The 24,336-nt window shown below is 40.9% G+C and overlaps 1 protein-coding gene across 4 annotated transcripts; it reads right to left on the reverse strand.

Moving 5' to 3' along the window:
- On the reverse strand, positions 1-22,641 carry cep170ba (centrosomal protein 170Ba). 4 transcript variants are annotated; one of them, XM_084743308.1, is made up of 19 exons: positions 22,435-22,641; positions 21,363-21,503; positions 18,162-18,251; positions 17,255-17,335; positions 16,582-16,638; positions 15,201-15,357; positions 12,589-12,711; positions 10,411-10,902; positions 9,123-10,021; positions 7,713-7,832; positions 7,134-7,272; positions 5,437-7,014; positions 3,615-3,762; positions 3,282-3,414; positions 3,034-3,168; positions 2,138-2,226; positions 466-559; positions 328-379; positions 1-211 (listed from the first exon to the last, which is right to left on the reverse strand). In XM_084743308.1, exons 2-19 carry the CDS (start codon positions 21,465-21,467, stop codon positions 3-5), a joined length of 4,701 nt encoding a protein of 1,566 aa, XP_084599434.1. In that variant the 5' UTR covers positions 21,468-21,503; positions 22,435-22,641; the 3' UTR covers positions 1-2. The 4 variants fall into 4 exon arrangements, with proteins under 4 accessions (XP_084599434.1, XP_084599433.1, XP_084599432.1 ...); XM_084743307.1 differs by having other exon boundaries at positions 3,300-3,414; positions 3,615-3,867; XM_084743306.1 differs by having other exon boundaries at positions 3,615-3,867; positions 22,435-22,640.
- Between the last annotated feature and the right edge of the window lie 1,695 nt (positions 22,642-24,336).

Genomic DNA, 24,336 nt, shown 5'->3' on the forward strand with positions numbered 1-24,336 from the left:
TCTCAGACCAAATATCCCTCTCTGAGATCGTCTGGCGTCACGGCTGCTCTCCTGACACTCTCGCTGGGCCTTGGGCCGCCGCCACGCTTGGAGGCAGAATGGACTGTTCTAAAGTCTCGAGAGGGGGGAGGTCTGGAAGACTGAACTCCAGATGAGGAGGAGACCTTGGATGCCTCAGGCTGTCCGCCAGGCTCCATGACTGAGTTAATGACTGGCGGGAAAAAAATGTAGTTTTTATCTTATTATTTGGGTTCACAATACAAAAGTATTACAAAAATTATTGATGATTTGCATCTATATTGCTTATAAAAGGTCAAGAGGACTCACCCTCAAGTTGTCGTTGAACTCTCCTGAGTTCTTTCAAGATAGATGTGATTTCCTGAAATACAGATGTTTATATTAACTCAAACTAGTAGCATTAAGTGGTATATTTAACTTGAAAATTAACAAACGTAAGTCACCAACCTTGTTGGAAGTTTTGACAACAGGAACATCATTGTCAGAATTAACCTTGGCCTCGATTTCTTGCCAGATATCCACCCTGTCCTGGAACAGTACCCTGTGTGCATAAAATGTGTTAGAAGATGAGCTTTTTTCAAAGGGACGATCCACACTTTTGTGTCCAAAACATTGTTGATTTGTCTCAGGCCCCATTACTAAATGAAACAAATTTCAATTAAGACATGCTAAAATACACTTTTTCTTTGATAAGTTATCGGTGTTTTTAAAATAAAAGTTGGAAATATACCTAATTGGTTTAAAGCTCCAGTTGGCAACATTGTTTTGGTACAATTGAGAAATAATTTCATAAAAACCATTCAGCATATTGTAAATCAGGGGTTCTGAGAGAGAACTAGATTTCTGGACCCGCGGAAATCATGGACCCGCAGACCGGCCAGACCAGAGCATTTGTTTTTGAAACTTCTGAGATGAAAAATTGGGTTTAGTTTTACTCCTGCCTCACAGCCCCTCTGCAGCAGTGGTTCACGAAACAATTACTGGTGTGCTGACCGTCCAGATAAGACTTCAGAGTCTGTTTATTAAACTTTTGGGATTAAAAAGTGGATTTATCTTCATGTTTGCTTGTAAGCCTGTGTGCAGCAGCACCATGGAGAAGCTGACTGCACAGTTTACAAGGTAAATAAATAACGCCGTGCTTTTGTACTGACATCTTTGGCCGTGTGTGTTTTTTACTGTCAGGTGTCTGTTTTATTACACACAGCTGTTGTCTGTCAGTCTGTGCTCGCTCACGATAGCCTTAGTAAACGGTTGCTTACACTCATGAAGGGCATGCTGCTCATCTAGTGGGAGGGGCTAAGGGTACAGAAAACGAAACCTAACTCAGATGAGAGTCAAAAATCAGTTTTCAGGCTTTCTACCTCCTGCAGCTTTAAACTTTTATTTTAGGAAAAGATTTACTAAGTTACAGTCAAACTGTGTGTCATATGTACAAAAGTGGCCGCTGCACTTTTTGTTTTGACTTAACAAATTGATTGGCCCTTTGTTGTTGTGTTTTTGTTTTTATGTTGTTTTTTGTTTTTCTCGCTTTTTCCCTAATGTCTCAAGAAAAGGTTGTCTGGCTTCCTAACCGGTTTTTGTTTTAAAGCTTAGATGAGCTACTGAACCAACATATTATTTGCAGATCTTTATTATACATCCCTCTTTCAGAATGTAAAATAGTTACATGAAATTTTATAGTAAGGTTATTGTTTGAAAAAGAGGAGAAGGGAATAGATTTAAATCATGCAGTTCATATGCTAGAGTCTTGTTATCCTTCCTGCAACTATAAGGCTTTGCCTTTGTACTTTAAATACTCTCAGAATATTTTAAATGAAGACTTGCAACAAACAATGAAATTAAAAAAAATGTGGCTTCATCTCACAACGGAAACTTTTACAACACCTCCAGTTTTCATCTGCATTAACCTTTGTTGAAGATTACATATCAGTCCCATACTGTCAGTTAGACTATATGTCTGTCCGCTGACTCACTCAGTTGTGCTACTTTAATAGGATTACAGGCTCAGTGCAGTCTCGTCAGACAAAATCATTTAAGTTTTTCATCAAACTCAGATTAAGTGTGGGAATAAAGGATGTTTACATAAGAGTGTGTGATGTGTGTTTTCTTCACAACTTACTTAATTTTGTCAGCAAGTTGCTCAGTGTTTTCTCTGATGGCCATGATGATCTGAGACACAGGATTGAGCATCAGATTGTCTACCATGACCTGGAAACAAAAAAACAAAAAACGAAGTACTTTATAATAATGATCCTCCAGACAGTCTTCATTCAACTGCTCTGCTCAGGATTATTATCATGTTCAGTATGTCTCACAAGTGCTATTTTGGTTGCTGGTCAACTCTCTGTGATTTACAGAATTTCTGATGGACACGTATCTTTACTTGTTGCTGAAGTAGTTAACCACCACTGATAGTTAGTCATGTATTCCCACAGTTTTTGAGCTCTTGTCCAGGCAGAGTCAGCTGCATGTAGGCTAAATGAGCTAACAAGCATTTAACGGCTAAACTAGCCAGTCACAAACACCAATCCCAGTTTTGCCAATCAGGAAACTCGCCAAAAGTTTGAACAGACAAGTTGGAGGAAATCACAGAGAAAAACAGAAAATATTTTCTCCATAAAATCCACAATCCAGCTTCTCTAAAATCAGAGAATAAAGTTCTTTTTCGGTGCAGTAATCAACACCTGGCACCCAAAACTCCACTCCCCAGTGACTGTCACTTTGGTGCTCACATGCACTGGGTGCTGCCCCTCGGCAGGCATCAAAGAATTTGCCCAATCGGAAGAAAATGGGTTTTTCTGGAAGGGCTTAAAGGCACAAAAGCTAAAACAGCTTGTTCAGACAGAGGATGAATTAAGGAGCTACATTAAGGGTCACTATAAAATAACTACTGTTTCTGAGCTGTGAATCATGCAAAACTACTCTAGTGGAATCCTAGAATAAATACATAGAGCTGAAAAATTAGCATAATAGGTCCTCCTTAAAAATGAGTTTGAGCATCCTATTGTGTCAGACCTCATCTCTGCTCCGAGCCCGCTGCCTGGAGGTGTGTTCGTGATCACTCAAGCTATAGTCAGGTTCCCTTGTAGTTGTAGAACTTGGTGGGACTCTCTGGTAGTTTAATCCAGCCTCCGGGATACGATGAACCAGCTGAAACACAACCAGACTTTAGAAATTAGTGTTGTGATATGAGACAGACAGAATGTTAGATGTCAGTGTGTTAGATTAAACAGCAACAGCCTCTAGGGTAACGTTTGATGTACTTGTTCACGAGCGGTCACCATGGAGACAGGTGCACTACTCTCCGCTGCAGGGTTCTGTGGATCACCATCACCTGCCACATCATGGATCTCTCTGGCCAAGATAGCAAGGTCTTTAGCCAGGTCCTGACTCAACCTAACAAGGAGGGAACACATTAGAAAGATGGCTGACGTGCTCAGTTTAGGTAATGTGTGCATAAGAATCTGTGCCATTGCAGTAATTTACCTAAATCAAAATTGAGCACTCAAATTACTGTTACTAATGTAATGTGGTATTGGCTCAATTTAACCTTTGGAATCCTATTAGCATCTACACCAGGAAAAAAAAATCCTTACCGAGCAATCTCAGCACTGTGGTTGGACCAGCTGTGGAGAGCTTCTCCCTCATGGTTCTCCTCCTCAGAGTCTCTGCTGCGGGATTTTGGACGCAGGGCTACCACTGGTTGAGGCCTGGGCCGAGGCTGACTACGTGGGCTGTGGGAAGCTGAGGAAGGTTGGGAGCGTTTGTGTTTAGGAGTGCTCTGGTTTGAGTCATACTCCTCGTCTGAGGTAGAGGTATAGTCAGAGCCTTTCTGTCGTCTCCTGGAGCCTTGGCGTCATGAATTGGTTTGAGTTATGGAGGATGAGGATAGAGAGGTTGGGAAAAGAAAAGGAGAGAAAAGGAAATACCATCAAAGAATACAGCCGAGAAAAACCACCAACTATTTAGGATGTGTCACCAAAATCCTCCCCACACCCAGAGACAGAAAAGCTTCTGTGGAAGAGCTCATTCCTACAACTAAACTTTATCAGAAAGATGGCTCAGATTTTTACTTCTCAGATTCAAAATTCATAAACTGAAATGAGTGCTTGACTTCCACAATGCAACAGATGAGTACGAGACAAGTGCCATACAGAGAAGCAAAAATCATTTTGTACATGTTAGTATTGTAATTTTCATCATGGCCACAAATTCTTCATAAATCATGACAGCAGGAGAACACTGTGCAGAGTCGAAAAGAAAATCTATTCTATCTATGTAGTATTGCACTATGAGGGCCCTTTTTAATCGTGCAACAACAAACACAAGGCAGTAGGTGTTGAGAGCACATCTGCTATCGTGGTTCAAATATGTGCAGCACTGAAGATGGATATAGATTGAAGGGCACAAATCTGCAGCCAGAGGCATACATGTGGGGTTTGTAACAGTTAATTAGTATGATGATGACAGGAATTAATAATAACTAAACAGTCTGGCTTTTACATGATCGAGGGCTGCCACTAAGGATTATTTTCATTACCAATTAATCTGTCGATTAAATTTTTTTTTTTGAAAAATCATCTGAACTTTCTAGAGCCTAAGGTGACGTCTTAAAACAGCTTCTCTTTTCCAGCCAACAGCTGAAAACCCAAAGATTCATAAATGGGGCAGAAAAGCAGCAAATCCTTACGTTTAAGATGCTAGAATCAGCAAACATTTTTGCTTAAAAATAACTGAAACGATTAATCGACTATCAAAATAGCTGGGAACTAATTTTCTTTCAATTGACTAACCTATTAGTCAACTGATCAATGCAGCCCTGATATGACTGTAGCAATGTAACAATTTTACGTTTTTCACGTTGCAAATGGTTACATCACATTTTATAATGTGACACAGCAGCGTTTGCTCCCTAATTCATTTCAAGAACAAAACATGAAGAGCTTTTAAAAAAAAAAATTGAAAAGGACGCCCTTAATGCTGATTTAAACAAATCTACTGGTTGGAGAGTATTTCATTAAAAGTCTCTTTACATTTAAGTATTATTACCTTGTTCCTCCTCAATTGCTGCAAGTTTTTAGGTTGGATTTCCTGACAAAACATTGAAACGGGAGCTGAGTGATGTTGCACCAGAAAAATATGGCCCTGAATGTTAGTGTTAATTATGTAAATGAAGTCCCAGAGTCAATTCCCTAATGATACTTGGATGAAAGTATAGAACCCAGATGTTGTTTCCTGAAACATACAATATATTAACTGAAGAAAATTACGGTATCAAACCAATTCACCACTGTGGTTGATTTACAGACCTTGTAATAACTCCAATCCAGTCATTTTTTTCAACAATACTTGGTTTGACTGAGGCATGACATATTACACTGAAACAGGTGAATGTCTGAGTATCTGTATTATACTCACTTGCAGTGCTGCTGGCATATTTGGCGCTGCTTGAACGTCCGCGAGTGATCGGTGTCTTGTTGAGTGGTGCTTTCTGCGGCCTTTCCACAGGCTTTGGCCCCGGAGCAGAGGCTCTACGCACAGAGCTGCCGCCAGATTCGGTGCTGCGGTTGGAGAATCCAGTGCTCCTGCCCGTCCACTGCGGGGTGGAGGAAGTCTCCGTGTCACTGGGTGTGTTGAATGAGCTTGTCCGCTTGCGAGGCATTGCCAGCATGTCCAGCCTGGAGAGTTTCTTGGGTTCCTGGGGCTGCTTAGCTGGGGCGTTGCCTGCCTCCTGGGACAGCCTGTCCGTTTCTGTGCCCTCATTGTCTGAAGCTTCTCCCAAGCGAGCACGCCGGAGCATGGACGCTCTGGTGGGCCTAGGTGCTGACAAGCTGTTGGCACGCGTCAAGGCCTGGGACACTCTGGAGGTCTTGCCGTCCTCCTTCTGAAGGGGAACTGTGTATTTTTTGCGTGTTTGGTGGCTGTTAGACTCCTGGTCAGAGTAAGGTAAGCTCTGAGGGTCATCACTCAGATCTGTGGAGCCACATTTTCCAGCACTACGTCTCAGTCCAACTGGCCTCCTGAAAGACTCATTCTTATTGTTGCTGTCTACTCCCAGAGTGCGCCGCTTCTCTGAGTCCTGACTAGCTATACTGGCTGAAGACTTTTCCCTGTGGAGGCCACTAACGGATGGCTTTTTAGTCAGTGTGTTTGGTCTCGTCTTACTGCTGTGTTGGCTCACTGTGCTGGATGTATCCACATCAGACTCCCCGGAAAGGGAGTCCATTATTGGAGACGGTGTTGTTTCTGATTGTCCTGCTTGGAGTTTGGCCTCCAGGACAGCCAGAACGTCCTCTGTCTCTTTGAGGTAAGAATGAGTGTCCTGATTAGAGGCCCCCTGGAATGATTCAGGGCTAGAAATGTTGGGTAATCTGGCGTTGCTAGGCCGCTCCTTGGTGAAGCTCTCTTGTCTGATTAATGGTGTGCCCTCTCTGGATTCTGGACTCTGTGTCCCCTGGCTGAGGACGGGAGCCGACACACTGGGTTTGACTTTTCCAGAGTCTTGGTTACTTCTCGGTTTGGTCAGGGTTGCTGTTGAGAATGTTTTGGTTGCTTGTTTTCTTTCAGTCCTGGGAGTGCTGGGTTGTTCAGGTTTGGACACAGCCTCATCTGAGCCGATGTAAAATGATGTAGACTTTCCTGTGAGTCTGTGTTTGTCCTCATTTTTATTCTTCTCTGTGTCTGACAGTGGTCTCCTCCTTTGCTCTATGATGGAACCGTCGTCTGACTTGCTGGCGTCACTAAGGCTGTCTGGCTCGACGTCGTCCTGCACCGATAACCTGTGAAGGCTGTCCTGAGACGTGGGTCCCATTAAGCTCTTGTCCTCTACATCAAACGTCGAATGCAAGTCGTAATGAACATGAATGCTGGGAGTTTGAACGTCACTCTTCTCCCCCTGTGGTACCTGGGGCAGGATGCGCCGAGCTCTTGAACCGTCTGAGTCGGTGCTGTCGTGGTGTCGGCTGAGGGTGGCCTTGTGGATGATGGTGCCTCGTGCTGAAGTGAAACAGTTTTAATGCATATTAACCACACACGCTGAAACTGAATATCATTCATATTCATCAGGGTGTCTCATTATCATTTCAAATAGACCTGTGTCTCGTCAGGTGGCTTACCCCCTCCCGACAGCTCCATCTGGGAAGGAATGTCAAAGAGGCCAGACGAAGGGCCAGATTCTGTGTAGCTGTCTGCCAAGCTGGCCCAGCAAGACATCCACTTAGGAGCCCCCTGTACCACTGCACCTGCTGGCTGAACCTGCATGACACAATATACAACTTATTCAATACCTTTAAAAAAGACAGAAGATGAAACAATTTATAACTTCCTTATTCAGAACATGGCTAATATGACAAACAACAGAATATCCCATCATTTCATTAGTAAGTATCAAGGAAAGTGGTTATTAAAACATGGATTTTTTTCTTACATCTGGTTAGAAAGAAAAAACACAACAATGAAGAACCCAGATCTTGTGAGGAAACATGAGACAAATCTAGAAACCAAGAGAGAAAGACCAAAAAAAGAAACCCCAGGAAGGCAGATCAAGACCATACTGATTTGTGTGTTTTAACATTTACTGACGCAACATATTAATTAATTGTCATATTGATTATTCCATCCAGTGATTAATCACACCCAGAGGAGGACAGTTTACAATTACCAGACTCTGTCCCTGCTCTGGCAACTGGCCTCACCTCCCCACAGCTACTCTGCCTATGCTGCTCTCTGCCCTGACCAATAACAGGCCTAAATGCTGATGATGTGTCAGCTTCACTCTGGTTGCTTCGCTCTGGACTCTCAAAAACTCCAAACACCTGTCAGGAACAAAGCAGTGCAAGTGGATAATAAGTGCAGGAACAGAGAAAGTGTGACTGCCAATGTCTCATTCTGAGATCTTGTATACACACATATAGATATTTTCGATAACGTGTTTCCTCAATATATTGGCCTCTCATCCACACAGAGTTAGATTTTAAGGTCACTAAAATGCTTTTTTTTTTTAAAACTCCTTCTAAAGAAGGAAAACCCTAGTCCCTGAGTATCCATGTGGACATGAAAAAAAGAGGATCATCACCTCAATTCACTCATGCCCATTGTTGCACATGCACCCGCAACAATAATGGCTGCCTTCTGGTTGGTTTACATTTTGTTAGCACCTCTAGGCTGTGTGCCAGAAGGGTGTTAAATAAATAAAGGTGAAGAAATAACTATAACAATTAACAAGCAAATATAAAATTATTTACTGTTGTTTGTATTTTTAAGGTACTCCTGCTGAAAAGAAAATGAGGTCACTACACACGCTCAAAATGTGCTTTTCTGGTATTGGACGTATTGTTGATGTAGACTCTATCATCTCCTAGTGGCGTTTGGAATCGTTTTTGTGTTCTCATGTATATGGAGATATTTTGTAAAACAAAGGTCAGGACAGAATTATTTTTTTTAAATATAAGGGGAAAATATCTGTTTAAAAAATATTTGTATACATGTAGACAAGACCTGAGATGGACTGTCTCCTAAGAGACAGAGGACACTAGTGAATTGCAAAAGTGACTTATTTCCTTTAAGTAAAATGTTGATTATTATAGGCCATAGCAACTTCATGCACAGAATTTAGGGATGCACAATAAACTGTGGCCAAAAAACTATCATCCAGTAATAGGAAGTGTATATATAATTTATTATTCCAATAATGAAATTAAAGTCATTCAATATTGCCCATCATAATATCTAATTTGACAGATTATGTTGTATTTTATTTGAAATCTTAGGCAAAATGCCCTATAAAAGCTAGTATACAGAAGTATATTTGTGAAGTTTTTTGATTAACTTTACTGGAAAAAATAATGGAATATTTGAAGACTCAGAACTGTTTTTTTGTTTTTGTTAAATAATGATGTCTGCTAGATTTGGTTTGGTCAGAGCAATGGAATATTAAATCATCCATGATATGTTATATGAACCTCTTTTAGAATGCAAAAATGTGAAATTATCAATTATCTTATTGGTATCAGCCATAAGAAACAGGTAATGGCATTGGCAGAAAAAAATCCATATTGTGCATCCCTAACATAATCTATAATAATTAAATAGAGAAAGACACATGCCTGGTCAATCTTGCCCCGTGCTTCTTCCAGTTCTCTATCTTGACTATCTGCTTCGATGGTGTAGGTTCCTGCATCGCTCAGACTGTCCTCCTCTTCATGTTTGGGGCCGACAGCGGGGCTCTGGACCTCTGCACTCTGAGACACCGGGGGCATTACAGGGACCTTGAGGGGAACAGGCTGGTGGATAGGAGAGGAGGTCTGTGGCTGGTGGGGGGTGTTAGATGGAGGCTGACTACTCTGCGATACTACCACTGTCTCTGTTTTTGCTGCTGTAGTAGGACTGGTTGTATTTTTCTCCCGGCTGGCAGGAGACGACTGTTTCGCTTGTTTAAGGAATTCAGCAGTAAATTCCTGGGCAAGTTTGGATCTCCGGCCCACGCTGCTAAAAGGCCTTACAGACACAGATGATGAGGAGCGAGAGGAAAAGCTAGTGCTGATGCGGTCCTCTGTCTTCTCCCTTCGTAGAGAGCCGGCTCTCTGGGGGCCTGTGGACGCAGGGTCCTTCAGGGGGATGGTGTATCGTTGTGTTGGGGGAGTGGTGGAGGCTGGAGACGGGACTAGTCTTTCTCCAGTCGGGCTTGAGCTCTTCCTCCCCTTCTCCAGCTGGGTCCTGAGGCCTGAGGGCTCAGGTGGGGATGCGTTATGGGTGAAGGACTGGGAACGCTTCTTTCTTGAGTTATCATCAAAGAATTCTATGACAAAGGCCTGGTGAGGCTCAGCCTTGCCAAGACTGGACAAGGATTGAGACTCTGGTGGACAGTGGGACACGGGCTCCTCAGAGTCGGGGGAAACGTAGCGCTGTGGTGGGGAGGCTCGGAGGGGTTCTGATCGGAGGAAATCATTTCCATTGATGGCAGGATTCCCTGAATCACTGTGAGTGCCATCTTCACGGTGGTTTCCTGGTGAGGAGAGACCATCAGTAAGCCATAGTTAGCCAGTTTTAATTTCACTGACAAATAATTTTTATCATAGTTTTCATCCACAACATTTTTTCACTGACAGAAAAAGATAACTACATAAAAACTAATTTATGACGACAAAACCTATAACAAAATCTATTAATCCACATAATCTCTTTGTGTGGTAGGAAGGTTAGTTACACACAACTAGACAGTACTGCCGTACCTGGAAGGCTGACTAGCATGCACTTCCTACACAAAGTCATAATTTGCTACCAATATTAACACTGCAATTAGCGTATTATTGGTATCTAAGCCAGTGCTGACAAAACAAACAAACAAACAAACAAACATATAAATAAACAGCAGCTTCTGTGCAAGCAACTCACCCTTGGTGGTCTTTAGAAGTAATGGGTCACTGGTTGTGCTATACAGGTCTTCAGCATGTGACCTCCTCCTCATCATGCTAGCATTGCTTTGGACCAGCCAATCAGCAACTTTGCTTTCTGCTGACATCACCTCAGTAGGTGTGGTGACCTCTGTGGAGGGTTGCTTGCGCTGCTGGCGAAAAGAAAACTTGGTCACGTGGTCCTTTATCTTCATTTTACCTGGTGTGCACTCATCAAATTCGATGGTGAAGGAGGCATGGCTTTGGACCACAGGAGGTGTGGGGGTGGAGGGGACACACTGAGTCTGATCGGGAGTGTCCTTTGTGGGAACCTCGTGAACCTGAGACTCTGGCTTTTTGGCAGGTCGCGTTTGGGATTCCTTTGTCGGGATCTCAAAGTAGCTTGGCTCCCGGCGGTAGGAGAAGATGGACTTGGCCTGACTGTCAGACAGAGAACCATTGACCTCATATCTGGACATGTCCTTAGAAGGCTCTGTTCGCAATGAAAAGTGGAGAGAAGACAAGAAGCACAGAGATACAAAGCCAGTATTAGTGATAGTTCTACATACTGCAACCCATTCAGTCAGGATCCCAGACTTTTTCAGCTTGAGAACCAAAAGAGAAATTTGGAGTCTCCCCATGACCCAAACTTACAATGCCAGAATGTCTACATTTATAAACTGATGAAGACCAAAAAAACAAACAAACAATCATGAAATTGAAATGTATATGAAGTGCATTTATTTCATTATAAAAGTACATCACAGCAATAATCAAATTTGCTGAGTGTGATGTTTAGTTTCTCACCACCTCATAAAAAACTTTTACTGTCCACTGAAATACTAGAGGGCTTTTAAATTGAAACAGATACAAATGTGTTGAGTTTGTATTAAGAGTGTAATGCAGTAACTTTAACAGCGCAAACAGGAGCAGATCAAATCTAGACTTCATACTAAAATATTCTAGTGACCACCCACAATCCAATCATGCATGGGATGAGTAGTCAGTTCAGTTAAACACACAATATGTAAATTCTGCTGTGAGGGATCTCTCTCACAAATAACACTAACAAAAGACTTAGTTTGAGGACGTTGTGAAGTGGCGTGGAATCATTATCATCATCATCATCACTATTAAATAACCACCATAGCTGATGAAAAAAATCTATCTGAAATGTATCAGACAGAAATCTTGTTCATGGACAAGGTTAGAGATGATAATGATTAATCGATGATCAATTACACATTGTAGCTTTAAGTTGTCTTTTTTATGTTCCAAACATAAATGTTTTTGTTAGTGTTTGCACCATGTTCTGTTCATCATGTCACTGAGGGTTACTTTATGTCAGTCATTCCATGATGCTTTTCAATATTTGAGAAAATACACATATGTGGTATGCATCTGACCCAATAAAAACAGGGCAGTGATCCATTTTGGCTACCAACCCAATGTTTGGAAAAGTAATGACAATAGAAAGAAAACAATTTTGGCACTCATAATAGAACTATATGTATATGGTATGCTCTTTTGATTCAAGTTCTTCTTCAAGCTTACATCAGTGCTAAGTCAATCAAGCTGAGATACAATGATTGGGATGTCACTAACAGTTTGTGTATCGTGTCAAAATCCCTGAAACTGGGAGTTACAAATCACGCAACGATTCCAGCTGTTAGACTGAGAAAACAAATCCGCCAGCCGGTCTCTGGGTGCTAGTTGGATGTGGCCAAATATCACTTTAGGAGCTCAGAGTCCAGCGGAGGGTAGCTGAGCGAGAATAATCTGTTTCAGCCTGGGCAACATGATGCAAACACCCCACCCCCCCACCCCCACCCTCAGCAGCTATGAGGGTCATAATCCATCACGAGGCAGACAGGCACTGCCCACTGGCTTGGCATGGTCTGGTCTGGCCAACAGACCACAACTGGTGGCATGAGGCCTGCCTTGGGCTCAACACCATCCATCTCTCAGTGACCCACAAAGGGCATCAGATAGCAGTGGCATAGAAAAACATGTCAGTACAAATTAGGGTCTAATTCACAGATGTGGGAAGATCTTATACAATTACTATATAAAATACATTTTACTTTAAAGATATAAAGACTTCATTATAAACACCATAATTAAGTCTGTTGCTTGTACATATATTAGTAATTAGTAAATATAAAACACTTTCTCTGACCTGGAGACTCTGGCGATTTTCCACCTTTGTCCTGCTTTTTGTTAGCTGGGTCCTCATCCTCCCCCCACCAGGATGGTTGGCCATAGAGAGGAGTAGGCTTGGATATCGGCGAATCTGTGGCAGCTAACAGATACACACACAAACACAAGCACAAACACAGACAAACACACACAGTTAGCCACATGGATACACTCAGGTACAGGGAGCAAAGAAGAAACAAAGGACTGAATTTATACGGCCTCTTGTATTTATATGGCTGTACGTTAATGTCACATGATCAGACCATGTTGTGTCCGGTTTTGGACTTGCAACAACAAAAATGTTGCAAAAGACTGGAGCTCAGAAAGATATGGTGTTACAATTACACACAGTCTCTGAACCTTTCACAATGTCAACATTTTCCACACATTGCCACACAGAGAGTAGTGGGGGTCAAACTCTAATACACATGCCACAAAAACATAATCCTTCTCGTGTGAATCAGGACAAAGCTAATCCTAATCTTCAAAGAAAAAAAAACCAATATAACACAGCATATAGGATAACAACTGTATGTACAGTGAGGCTTCTTGTAAACAGTAACACCTTGTTTGCAGACTGAGCCCTGCATACAGGTGTAACCTGGGGAATGATGGCTATTTCCCTGATGCTGTTTCTGAACTGATGTTTACCCGGTGACTTGCCAGTCCACACGTGCCAGTCAGCCTATATGCCACTAATCAGATCATCTAGATGCTGCTTGTTGGCTTCATGCTTAGACTAAACAAGCTCCCTGGATTTTAATGTGGAGGTTTCACTATTCTAAGTATTAACAGCACTTCACTGCACAACTGTTGCCTTGGACACGCACAATAAGACATCAACACAGTGACGGGAGAAGCAGACGGGCATGTTGCTAATTCCTTTCCCCTTACCCAAACCCCTCCTTTTAGCTAAAGAAAACATGGGCGAGTGTCCCGACTAAAGTTGACTGAGCACAACCCTGAATATAAAATGAAAATATCCCTATGTTAAGTCATTATTATGACATAAAAAGGCATACTTTTGACATGAAATGTTGAAATTATAAGATGAGAAAAGATCAGTTGGTCAAATGGTTAAAGGAAAAGAAGAGAATAAGCATTAGGACACACTGAATGAGACTCTACTGTATCGGGGACTATGTGAACAATCCATTTCATGCCCCTTTAGAAAATACTAAATTGCCCCTGGCAGACTGAAATAGGCCTGACTGAGTCACACACTGTACAAGTGAAGTGTCCTGCCCTGCAGACAGCTGGAGGATTGGACACACTCCACATCCTGTGCAGCTGCAGGGGAAAACAAGCAAGAGAGCACACAGAAAGAGATATACACAGCTCTCTCTCAGCACTCCATAAGTGACATGATTTGCATGATCAAAGAAAACAGACAGAAAAAAAACTCAACAGAACCAATCCAAAAAATACAGAGTAAACTAAAGAACTTTATCAAGGCCTCCAGTCAAATAAATTCAGCCAAAGAGAATCAATTTGCATGAAGTCAACAGAGGTATGCAGGCTCAGTTTGTGCTGGGCAGAGGCTAGTTCAGTTATCTCGTTCTTGGACTGGGTAACAACAACACAGAGCAAGGCTGCTGTCACACTCTCACCCCTTGTAAACATGACTTCAGTGAACATGTTCAACAAAGTGTATGCAGTCACAGGTTCACAGGATCCACTGTGGTTAGCTTATAGCTGCAGGAGATACAACCACACTCTCGTCCTAGTGAGAGACTTCTTGCAAGCCTCTCTAAATGTTTTCCAAAGTGCTATAGCTCAATGACTTATTTGTGAGGCAGTTTAAGGGATATGTGCCTGGAAATGTCCTATTTTAAGCAGCAGTTATAGTTTTCCCTCTAAGCTCACGGGGTGAAAAGCAGAAAGAGCACCAGCAAAATCAACAACAGCTGGAATAAGTTTTGTTGGCGTGAATGAGCTTCATTCACAAAGAACTAACAATTCTCTAACTGTTCCACTGCTGCCTCTACTGTACAACAGGATTTACTCAGCACAGCTCAAGGCCGTGAAGGCAACTGGGAATATGAGCAGCAACAAATCCACAAGTAGCCACATGGGCAGAACCAAAAAAGCCAAGACACCTTTCTAATTCTTCTACGACGCACGTTGAACTATCATCGGTGTGTTTGGCAGCACCCCACCTCTTGTCAGAAGTCAGGCGTGGCTCACAGAGATAAGACTGCTCGTCCTTAACTCTTCACCCTTCGGCCTGTCTGGCAGGCTCATGTATTCTTATTCAACTGACCTCCAGGATATCAAGACAACTTCTTCACTGATACCATGGGATTGACCCCTTAGCCTCTCAGCTCACATGGTAGCCTAATCTCACACCAGGGAAGCTCTTTATAAAAGAAGCCACAACCACTTTATCAAGTGATCTACAACCAAAGTCATGCAGCACATGCAGACAGAAAGACTTCCTCTTCCTCATGTGTGTCTGAACACAGTATTCAAATCCACTTCAGTTCCTCTCAGGCAACAAGAACAATTGACTTGCTCCTGTTATCATAAATCCTGCTGCCTTCCTGCTAATATCTGCTATGATGGATTATGTGTGTGGGCAGTGCCGTTTACCTGTGAGGGAGTGAGCTCTTCGCTCTGCCCTGTCCTGCAGTTTGACATTGGAAACAGAGGCCTTGCTCTTCTCGGAGCTCTGGAGCTGTTGTTTCTCCTTCGCTTTTGCCTCCAGGGCTTTTATGCTTAGCTGCAACTGACTGGTGTACTTCTCATGCTGCACAGAGAGACAGACGGGAAGCAGGATGTGAGAAATCTTATGTCAACAAACAGCACAGATGTAACTATCCTCAGACATATCCACCAGGGGCTTCTGTTCAGTGTTAGCTCTGTTTTATTATTATTAACAATGAACACTATTTACAGGATTAATTAATAAACAAATTTTTTTTCATACAATTTTCATCTTTTTTTTAAATTTGCAAGTATACATTTTAAGTCAATGCCCTTTGCAACCCTGTGGTAGATAACTAAACCCCTTTGACTGTACATAATAGGCCTTTAAATGTCACATTTTGGGGCATCTATCATTTGCTAGGTGTAGGCAACATTTAACTGGGATAGTTATTAAGGTGAAGCTAGAGACTGCACACTATCCTTAAAATAGATAAATCAGCACCAATTTGATTGATAGTGCCCTGAATGCACAAGTTAAAAACATAATTTATTAAAATAAAAACTGGAACTACTATCTTGCAGTAGTTTGGCAAAATGGAAGTTATTATTATACTGACATGTATGATTCCAATGAATAATTTTCAGTGAGACATAAGCTGTCAGTTTTTTTTTTTACAGAGGAGTTCAAAGGAGTGTTGGACAATGGAAAAGTGTTTCTACAGAACTTCATGATATTATTAGAATGTTACAGTGTAGCTGACCTTTGACCTTTTGAATGAAGATGTTTTGGGAGTTCACCATGACCTTTGATCTCACTCTAATTAGTTCTGCCTTGAGTCCAAGTGGACATTTGTGCCAGATATACTGAAATTATCAGCATGTGCTTCTGATTGGTGTCCCTATCACATTCAAGAAAAAGGGGCGAACTTGAGCTCACAGTGACCTTGAACTTAAACCACCAAAATCTAATCAGTTCATTCTCGAGTTAAGGTGATCATTTGTGCCAAATCTGAAGAAATTCCACTGAGGTGTTCTTGAGGTCACGCACTCATTATATCACATTTCACTTCTCAAACTAACACTTCCACATTGGATAGTTTAGTCTGTTAATTAATTAGTTAATTGAAATTTATCAGTAAAATGACAAATATTTTAATGTTATGGTACTTGCTTGTCTGTTTGCTCCTTGTAAATTTAAAGCCTCTGTGTTTTTGACCTTCTGTCAGATGAAGAAGTTCTGCCATTTATATCATTATCAACAGGGATCCTTGACAAGGATTTTTTCCAAGCCTAAAAGAAGGCACAAGCTGTCAATGTTACTTACTTTAAGAGCTTCCTCTGGGACCTTGTGTTGACTCTTCTCCAGGATATATACATGAGCATGTACAGGAGAAGTTAAAGTACACAAATATACTTTAATTTTAGTAAATAAATATGATAATACATCCATTTACACAGTACATTCACAGTTTAGTGACTGACAATCAGTCAGTGGGGCAGGGACTAAAGGACTCTGCCTAGAATTCACCTTGTCTCCTACAGAGGTCAAAAGTGCCTTCTTCTACTAATACAAGTGGAAGGAAAACAGATAGGCAGCAGCGACCTGTTACAATTCAAAGAAGCTCATATCCTCAGAGACCCACTCCTTGAATCTTGCTGAACCACATGCCATACACTGGTCCCAAACACTCCTAAATGTCTCTGTACTCGACAGCTTCAAGTTTCACCATTCATGAGTTTTCTGTTCTGGGGGTCAAAGGGTGCAAGAGATTTTCTGTCCACAGTTGACCATAATCTAAAACCCCTGACTGAAAAACAGAGGGGATTAACATGCCGATGAAGTGAAAGACCACAGAGTGGGGGAAAAAATGCTAAAAATGTGCTTGAGTGTGGGCAGCCAATCACCAACTTAAACTGTTCCAGCTGAAAAACAAAAAAGTCTGCATTACATGATTCAAAGTTAAGCCAAACATGTGACTAAGATTTTAAAAAAGGATATCATAACCGAAGCGAATGACATCAGAGAGCTTGAGGGTGATGTACGTCTGATCTGGGATTCTCAGGTCATTCACAAAAGTCTGCAAAACAGAAAAATAACACCAAATCATTTTCACAGGTCATTAATGAAGCAAACGTGTTGACTCACAGGTGACAGGCTCTCTAATTCCTCACAGCACGTACTGTAAGGTGCTTTGCAATTGGCCCTTTTCCCACCGAAAGTTAATCCAGCCACACATTAAAACTCTGATGAGATTAGGTTGTTATGCAACGCTCGTCTCGGTTTTTGAAGAATGCTTAAAGGCCAGGTAGAGGTAAACACATGCAACACTGCTTAGTTTACTGATCAATTAGGCTATCAGCTGCCTAAACTAACACAAGTAGAGACTGTGGTTCCAGAGTTTGTAAAGAAAGATAATGCTGCATGAGAATGCAGGAGGAGATCCGGTTCTAAACAGACTAAATGAAGATAACTGAGGGAAAAACAAAAAAAATCAAGCCTTGTTGGATTTCAGTTACCGTTCTGCTCTGATTAGTTTGGCTGCAGTTACTGAAGCCAAAAGAGACACTCTCTGAGAACAATGAATGGTTTCTCCCACTGCTCAAATCTGGATTTCACTGGGATGAAATGGTGCAGTGAAGTGGCAACAGAGCAGTGAAGGGAGAGAGGGGGAGGCTACAGAGTGAGAGAGAAAGAATGGAAAGAAAAAAAAGGAGGGGGGGTCCAGGCCAGCAGGAAAAGTCTCCAGTCTCCTGATTACAACTGTTCTACCAACCGTCCCCATCTCTGGCCCACAGAGAGGACAGGGGATTTTGTGCTCTAGAGTCTCCAGGGAGGCCAGCGCCTGGCTCCTTTATCACAATGGCCAGGGCAGGTAGTCTGACACTAGAGACAAACTCACTTACCCCGTTCAAGCTGCCCAGGTCCTTCACCATGTGCTCATCTGTGTTTGTGTCGTAGTTGATCACAGCATGCTGTTTGTCCACACTGCGAGACTGCAACGAAAGTAAAGCAAAAGTCATTAGAGCTGAAACCATTAGTCGAGCGGCAAAAATTAATCAGCAACTATTTTGATCATTGATTAAAGTTAGGGTAGGTAATGTATTTCAGAACCATTTTGTTGTATTTGTGGAAATCCTCATTCTATACAGATAGCAACTAATAAATCAAATGATCTGGTATCTGTGGCTGTTGCAAGCCTGTATTAAGACCAATCAGTCATTTCATTCAGCTTGAGTGACATTATTAGATGGTCTACCTTCTTGCTTACCTACATACCTGCCTCCCAGCATGCCCTCTGCCCGTGCACTCATAGTGCATGACCGGAGTCTTCCACAAGTCTTGTCAGATATATTGCTAAAGCAAGTTTGTTGCACATGAATGGCAGAGAATGTGCAGCCAAAATCTCCCAATACTAACATGCTAGTTTTACAGGTCAGAATAGTAACAGTAGCCATGTTTGTGGCTTATGTTCAGTATAATGATATTAGTTTTTTGTTCCTGTCATGTGAATAAGAGTTGAGGTAGTTGGAGGATATGGTTGGCAACTTGTACTCTAGTCAGGCAGTGTGCGTTCATGTGTTTTGGGGAGGTGGCTTCAGAGGGTGTCCTGTAGGCAGGGGGTGGGATTTTTTTGGTTGGATACTGACAAAATATATCTTACTCTTGCTGGTTTCACCAGTGTTACAAACCCTAGTTTTAATCATTTAAAATATTTTTCAGGCAAAAAAAAATAAATCAAAATAAAACAAAAATTCTGTTCTGTGTTTTAAAAACACAGGAATTTATGTTATGCACTTTTGTTTTATATCATTGTAAACTGAGATTCTTTCGGTATTTGACTGTTGGTCAAACAAAAGTCATTTTAAAACAATGCCTTGGGTTCAGGGAAACTATACAGGCTTTTTTTCTTGACACCGCTCAGACTAAATGATTAATCGATTTATTGACCAAATAATTATTAGACCTTTTTTCAGCAATAAAGTTAATTTCACACTCCCAGGACTTGTGGATAAAAATGTAACATTTGAGCAGAGTCAGATAGTACTTCCCCTGCATAAACTACAAACAAGCCTTAAAGGTGGAATCAGCAACATTGTTTGTAAATGCACCATTCAAAGTTGGCCCCTCCGCCTCAGCTCAACGAATGGGAGAGAGGGCGAGAGGTACAGATTGTGAATTAGGAGAGGGAGCGCAGGTAGTGAGAACAAAGCAGTGAATTTTTGAAATGAAATGTTATTTTCTCACTGTTGCACAGAATTTCTGACCTCAGAACCTGTGTGCTGTTAGCCTGGGAGCTACAAACCACTGCCAAAAAGACCAAGCCAAGAAGTGTCCCAAGTAAAGCAAGACATGAAAAAATAAAGAAAGGCAGACAGAGGGCAGGGTCTCTTCAGATACAGACACCACCACACACTTATAGTATGTCATAAGTGATGATTTAAAGAGATAATGTTTATACAAGTCTATAAATTGTTAGGAAAGTGGCATATTATGCCTTTAAATATTACACTAATAGCTAGTCTTCATCTACAAAACTCTGCCTGCATGCCTCAAGTCACTGTCCTCATGGTCTACCTGCCATTAATCAGGGGAAAAATGTGCTTATGTCTAAATCTGCTTTCAATAATTAAGTGCAAACTGTACACGTGATTCAAACTGACTCACTAACTCTTCTCTGCTCATTAGGCACTGTGGGCCTCCTCGTCACAAAGATTGAAGGTGACTGCCAAACTCATTTGCAAAATTACCACCGTCTTTCAATGGTCCATTTACAGGGTTGACATACACTCTTCCACATCGCCAACTAACTGGGATAAACAGCATTCAGAGGCTGTTTATATTGTCTTCTTGGGCCTATTCACTCAGTGGACCGCCAAATAACTTAATGCAAACACTGTACTGCATATAAATACATGTTCAGTTAGCTCTAGCACTGGGAAAAAATAACTACACCACTGTAGTAGACAAAATGCAGTTACTATTATTGCAGGAGGCACATGTTCCAATTACTTGTCATGGAGATACAGACATTGATCAGACGCCAGTCGTCATGGAAAGTCCAAACATTCAAGTCGAGGCCCACGGCTATGCTACTTGACACAACTTCACTTCCACTCTTAATCTCTGCTTTTCACGCCAAACAGGATTCTCATGTTACAGACATTCAGCTGTGGTTTGAATTTGAAAGAATTTAGTGGACTACAAACAGAAGAAAACAAAAGATTAAAGGGTTAAAGATGATTTGGAGCAGAAACCGTCTGTGTGCCAACTCAGGAAGCAGTCCTGAGCACTTAAGCAGAGCAATAGAAATGTCTGCATCATTTCAGACTGGGAGAAGAAGGCTGAGGTTTTTTCCTTGAACTGGCGACGCCTAAATGTGGACATGAGCAACTTTTGAATCTAACCAAACTCTGTGGTTGGCATGGCTTTTTCTGAGCATAACGTACTGCAGTAAGGAAAGTATAAACAACTGTTTCTGAGGCAACATTCCTCTTTCACTGGGCTAAATACAGAGTGAGGAGAAAATGGGAGGGAGAGTATCATACAAAGACCACAAAGAAGTTGTGTTTATGACAGACGCCGCATAGAAAAACAACACAGAGGAATGCTTTAGCTGTGTTTTAAGTCATTGTTTGAAAGGCTGTCAGGGGCAACTTTGTATGAATGTCACCAGGTTACACACAACCAAGGCATGCAACGAGCCTCCCACTGCTGTTTCACATATTTATGTGACGAGCTGTCGGGTCAGACATCAGTGAAGAGTCATAAAGCTCAAACTACAGTGAAGACCAGTTAGGGCTCATACATGACATGTAGGCAAACACACACACATAGGACTTTAAATAATGATTATTTTCATTATCAGTTAACCTAGAGATAATTTTATCTATCAATTGATTAGTTGTTTGGTCCATAAAATGCCAGAAAATTGTAAAAAAAAAAAAAAAATGTAATCATGTATCAGTGTTTTCCAAAGCTCAAAGTGACATCCTTTAATGTTTAATTTAATAGTTGACAACTGATGGACTAATTGTTGCAGCTCCACACACACACCCACACACAGCACTTCAGTTGTGCTCTTAAACAAACAAGGTGACACAAACCTGCAGCATTAGCTCGCAATCATCCCGGCCAACAAAGATCATCTCCCGTGGCAACCGGTGGCGTGTGCCAGAGCTGCTGACCAGGAACCATGATGTCACACTCATGTTGGTGCCGCCACGAGTCAGGATCTTCTTAGCATCCTATGAAAAAACAACAATAAGAAGATGAGACAAAATGACCAGGGAGGGCATTTCAGTTAGGACCACAAATAACAATTATTTTTATTATCAATTAATCTGTCAGTTATTTTCCTGTTTAATTGTTTATTCCAGTGGTTTCTTGTTGTGGGTAGTGGGCACTTAAAGCTGCAGCAATTAATTAGTTAAATGTAAACAAATTTATCCTAAATTATTTTGTTAAGTGATTAATTGGTTTGAGTAATACTTTTAACAAAAAAGTTAAAATTCTGTGATTCCAGCTTCTCAAATGTGAATATCTGGTTAATTTACTCCTCTATGACAGTAAACTGAATATCTTTAATTTTAAACAAGACATCTGAGGATACCTGTTTGGGCTTAGGGAAAAGACCTGCTTTAGACCTGCTTTTCCAACCAAGTCCAGTCTGGCTATGTTACTACTGAAATAATAATGCAATTAAATAACCACTGTGAACATACATTGTGTGCTGGTGAGTCATACAGGTTAGAGGCAGACAGGTTTCCATGTGTCAATAGAGGATATTCATTGTTTTCACGGTCATTAAATAAAAGCAACAGCAGATATAAGCCTTTTTAAACAGCATCTGTTTAATGACATGCTGGGAAACCTGTTGCTAACCTGAGTAACGTTAGCTAACAAACTTCCTGTAACCTTGGCTACCTTAAGACTATTGTCAAAGAAATATTAGCCAGAAATAGTCTTCATAAAATTAAAAATAAATAAATTTAAACCTACTATTTGTCTCATAATGACAGCGGTAATGTAGTTTCAAATTATACGCTGAATTGTGTGTGTGTCGGTGACAGTGAGGTTGTTTAGCTAACGTTCGTGAGCCTCCCTCTGGGCTAACATTACACCGAATCAAGCTTTTTTTTTCCCAACGGTTTGCTCCCAACATGAGCGTTACGTTACCTTTAAAGCCTTCTCCGTCTTACTCCTGAGTGAAGCCAGTATTTAAACGTCCAAAGGTAGGTGAAACTCGACGACTGGCATGTACAACAGGAAGGCCAGGTGACACTGAACAGGTAAACGTCGATCACACCCTCTTCTTCTTCCTCTGGGGAATGACACCCGGCCGAAACTCTCCTCCAACGCCCCTTCTGCTCCTGCTGCCGACACGGTGACGTAGACCGACAAGTCCCATCAAACTACAGCTTTACGAGCCTGAGCTGAGAGGTGCAGGGAGGTAAGAGCTCTCACTCTGTCTGTTTTTCCGGTGCAGAAAAGGTCAAGGTGGGGAAAAACGTACACACCCTCTGCTATCGTAGCTTAAACTACAATATTTAGCATAATTATAATACTGAGCATGATTTAAAATATTTCATTTAACACGCTTACTACCACTACCACCACCACTACTTCTGATAAAAAAAAAAAATTAAAAAAAAATAAAAATAATAATAATAAGAAGAAGAAGAAGAAGAAGAAGAAGAAGAAGAGGAACAACAACAACAACAACAACAATAATAATTCTGTATATTGCTTTTTTCCCTTGCCACAGGCAAAATAAAAATAATAATCAATAAAAATGGTGCACAGACAATGCTTAAGTAATTTAATTTAAAGACAGTGTAAAACTTGTGAATTAAGTGAATTCAGACCATAAATCCTGTCTATGGTTTTTAAGGAACTCCACAGTTTCATATTCTTAGGGAAAAATGACAACAACATACAACAAAATACAGTAAAAGTAACAAAAGAAGTACACATTATGCGGAAATGGCCCATACAGAGTCTTATTTTATAAATATCATCTTACTGGACTAATATTACTGATGCATTAACATGTAAGCAGCATTTAAATGTTGAATTAAGTCTAGTCAGAATAAATTTTGTCTACGTAATATTGGTGCTAGACAGATAAGTGAGCCAGACTTTCCTGGATCCAGACCTTTGAATCCACCCACGCTGGCTGAGGGAGATTCTGAAGATGGAAATGGAGTGTAATGAACTGACAATTCTGTCTGATATCAGGCATTAGCCAGACCAATATATTGGCCAATATTGGCTTATTGCAGATATCTCTATCAATATGTCAGCTGTTGACTAACAAGAAATTGCAGTACAGAAACTCCACAGGGTCATTTAGAAGCATTGTCTTTATCACATAGTCTTTGCAGCAGAGAGCACTGACAAGTAAAATATTTTTTTTTATTTTTTTCCCCCTAATATTCAAACTCCCCAATATCAGTGACAGCCAAAAAAAAAAAAAAAAAAAATCCAGTATTGATCTCAACATACTTTAGACTTAGACTATAGACTTTTGGATTAGTTTATCTTATCATTTGAAAAAAAAAAAAAATAATCATTTGAATCTACAAAATAAAAAGCTCATGTACATTAAAATTGGTCTTAAATACAGTGACTGAATGCCTTCATCCAATATCTTGTTATAATGAATATGAAAGATGAATAATTATGCATCATACATAAATTATAGATATTTTATATATTAATATTAAGGCCACAAAACACTTTTAATGTTAGAGTAGCAAGACACATCCTGCTGACAACATTTTTACCAGTCTTTAAATATTTTATTTAATATTTTACAATCACTGCTTTATTTATCTGCTTTATTTGGGCTCCAGTAGGAATCTGTGGCATTGCTTGATAAAATAACGTTGCAGGTGTAGAGCGCATGAGTACAGATAACAGATCATTTTTTTGCAGAGCGGGATAGTTTTAAACATCTGGTGAATCATCGTCTTCATATAGACGATCTTCGACTCGGCCTGATAGGACTTTGTTTATCCTGCGTTTCACGTTTGCACAGTCGTGCGACACAGAAGAAAGGGACATGGATCAGCTTAA

Source organism: Lutjanus erythropterus, chromosome 18, assembly GCF_056507025.1.
Source record: "Lutjanus erythropterus isolate fLutEry1 chromosome 18, fLutEry1.hap2, whole genome shotgun sequence".
In the NCBI taxonomy this organism is placed as follows: domain Eukaryota; kingdom Metazoa; phylum Chordata; class Actinopteri; order Lutjaniformes; family Lutjanidae; genus Lutjanus; species Lutjanus erythropterus.